The 2,964-nt window shown below is 52.2% G+C and overlaps 1 gene segment (V, D, J or C); it reads left to right on the top strand.

The window, feature by feature from the left end:
* The window catches only part of LOC108298925, a 1,563-nt gene extending 1,425 nt beyond the window's left edge, over positions 1-138 (top strand). The window contains 1 exon segment of the V gene segment in view: positions 101-138. Coding sequence covers positions 101-138 — 38 coding nt within the window.
* Positions 139-2,964: the final 2,826 nt, after the last annotated feature.

Here is a 2,964-nt window from a genome sequence, read left to right as displayed (position 1 = left end):
TAATCACGTTTGTAAAGTGCATCACGCAGACTCGCGCACACCGCAGCTGCTCCTGAGTTGGCAGCAATTATTCCTGATCACTCGTGAACACTGGACCTAGATGGAGGGAAAGCAGTGCAGAGGGTTCCAGTGGGTTAGGAAAAGAGAGACTTTAATGACTTAAAAGTAGATCTAGGGGTGCAGGCGAGCATCCCTGGGCGTTCTCCCGCTAACTCTCACCATGTCTCAGAAACGGTTTCAAGGTGAAGCCTACTAGAGAGCTAAGGGAGGAGTTTGCAGAATCCAGGTTTGAAATGTCATGCACGAGGCGGCGAGAGTCGGGGGGTGGGAAGACAGCTGAGCTCATCTAAGGGTGTTTAAGTTTTTCTGGCCCTAGAGTTTGGCCATCCCTATATGACCAGGGCCTCCGATAAGCAGGGAGTTTATCTGCTCCTCTCCTCCGACCATAGTTCCTGGGTACCCTGAGCCCAGGTCAGTGCTGCTGTGGCCTTTGCATCCTAAGAGCCCATTTGACTCACGGTTGTGCTCAATGGACTGACCCAGAGTAAACAGTAGGAGGTTCCCCTGCTCTCTGATCCAGGGTCTCTTCCTTTCAGTGGCACCGGCCCAGCCCTTAATGTCCATCCATCTGTTCCTGCCCATCCAGGCCTCCATGCTGCCCACTGGAAATGGCCACAGGTCACAAATTGATTGTAAATCTTGAGCAGATTGTCCTGACTCTGCAAAACGGAACATCTCCTCCCAGCACCAGGATGTCACAAGCCAGGCCAGCTGTGGGAAGGCAAGTGGGAAAGTAACGTGCATCACCGAGTGTAGACAAGACAAAGTCGCTCTGATGTCTCTCAGGATGGTTCAGGTCCCTGCAATTGCAGGCCCACAGAACAGGACTGCAGGCTGGAAAATGGGCTCCCTTTCTCCTGTGCACAAAACAGTGCAATGTGCAAGGCTGCCCATGTATAGGTGTGTGCCCAGGTGTGTACCCATGTGTGAAAGTGTGCCCAGGGTTGTGCTCATATGCAGGAGTGTACACAGGCATGTAAATGTGGGTGCCTGTGTGTGGCAGTGTGTGCAGGTGTGCCCATGAGGGTGTGTAGGTGTGCAAATGTGTGTGCCCATGTGTAGGATTGTACCCAGGTGTGTAAAGGCACCCATCCATGTGTGGGAGTGTGTCCAGGTGTGTGCTTGTGTGTAGGAGTGTGCACAGCTGTGTAAATGGGGGCACCCATGTGCAGGAGTGTGCCCAGGCATGAGGGAGAATGTGTGAAGGTGTGCAAATACATGTGCCTATGTGGGGGGGTGTGCCCAGTTGTGCTCCCCTGTTTGGGAGTGTGTGCATGTGTGTAAATGGGTGCACCTGTGTGTGTGGGAATGTGCTGTGTGTACCTGTGTGTAAGTGTGTGCACATGTGTGTACATGTGCATGCTGGTGTTACCAGGGAGTGCTGCCAGTGTCAAATGTCCCAAGCTCAAATTTTTTTTATTTTCCTCACTTACCGCCTCCCTCAGATGTGCTTCTGGGTTAAACAAGTTTACGTGCGCAAGGCCCACAAACAGGCGTGGCATGGGCTGTAGTCAGCGCTGAGTCCGTGTCTTCAAATATTGTCATGCCTATATGCAACCTTGTCCAGGGTGGGCCACATGTACGCCCCTGCCTGGTCCTGACAGAGCAGCAGAAGGGGGACTCAGACACAGCAATGGCCAGGGTCATGGAAACACAGAGACACCTTTCACCCTGTGAGCTTCACAGACAACCGTGGGTATGGGATTCCTATCATACCTTTAAGATTGTTCAGATAAGCACTGACGATCACTCCCACATGACATATGAAGAGAAGAATAATTCCATATGAACCAAACACATGAAGCCCACCCTGAAGCCTGCCGAGTTCTCTCCAGTCCAGCGCGACAGAGGGTGCATTTTCATTGGGACTTTTGAGAGTGTGGAGCAGGCCTGAGGAAACCAGGCTCAGCTGTGGGCCCCAAAGACAAAGCTCTGGGATGGCTCACCATGGCCTGGACCCTTCGCCTGCTACCTCTCCTCACTGGCTGTACAGACGCTGCCCCCAAGCTAAGCCCCCACAGGACCATAAGCCTATTTCTGGCCCTGAGCTAGCCCAGGTGATGCTTCAGTATATGGGATCCTCAGAATGAGCCCCAAAGTCTCCTCAAACTTCAGTTTCTGTGATTTCCTAAAGACTCAGCTACAACCAGTAGAGATGGCCATGAGACACCTGTCCCCATCTGCCCAGGAGAAAGTAGAGCAGGTGACAGTGCAGAGAGAGCCAGCAGGAGCTGGGCCAGATCCTGCATCCAAAGCAGCTCCAATACCCACACATTCTCCAGCTCTAACCTGGGGTACAGCCCGCACCTTCTCCAGGCTGAGGTGGGCTCCTCAGCATGGCTAGTCCATGATGGGGGACATCAGCATGGCTAGTCCATGATGGGGGACATCAGTGTGTCCATGGGACACATCCCTGCTGCCTGCCTGGTTCTCATGCCCCCTCCCTCCCCACCTTGGTTAAGTTCTGCTCCAAAGGCCCCCGGTCCAGCACTCAGGATACTTGGATCCGTTCCTGGACTTGCCCCCGCTGCTTTCTGTTCTCCTGAGCCACTTGGTCTCTTTTAGCCACAGCGTTAGCTGCTGTGAAGGGAGGAGGCTTATACTGAACTGAAGAAGCTTTTTTCTTCATTCAAAATTAAAAAATAGAAAAGCGATGAATGTCGTATTTATTAATTACACCCCAATGAGAGGATGTCATTCAATGGGTTTCAGACATGGAACTTGTCTTTCCTCTGCAGGGATTCCAAGAAAGAGGCTCAAAAAGAGCTTGTTTTCTGCATGGTGGGAACAGCAGCCCCCAGCTGAGAATAAGCAGGAGAGCCTCAGTTTCATCAGGAAAACAGACCAGGCTAGTGTAGAAGTCCTCCTGGCAGACACTCTGAGAAGGGTGGAATGAAATAAACA

The sequence above is a fragment of the Cebus imitator genome, unplaced genomic scaffold (genome assembly GCF_001604975.1).
Source record: "Cebus imitator isolate Cc_AM_T3 unplaced genomic scaffold, Cebus_imitator-1.0 Scaffold1219, whole genome shotgun sequence".
Classification (NCBI taxonomy): Eukaryota; Metazoa; Chordata; class Mammalia; order Primates; family Cebidae; genus Cebus; species Cebus imitator.
The sequence above is the reverse complement of the archived record's forward strand: the minus strand, read 5'-3'. Positions and strand labels throughout refer to the sequence as shown.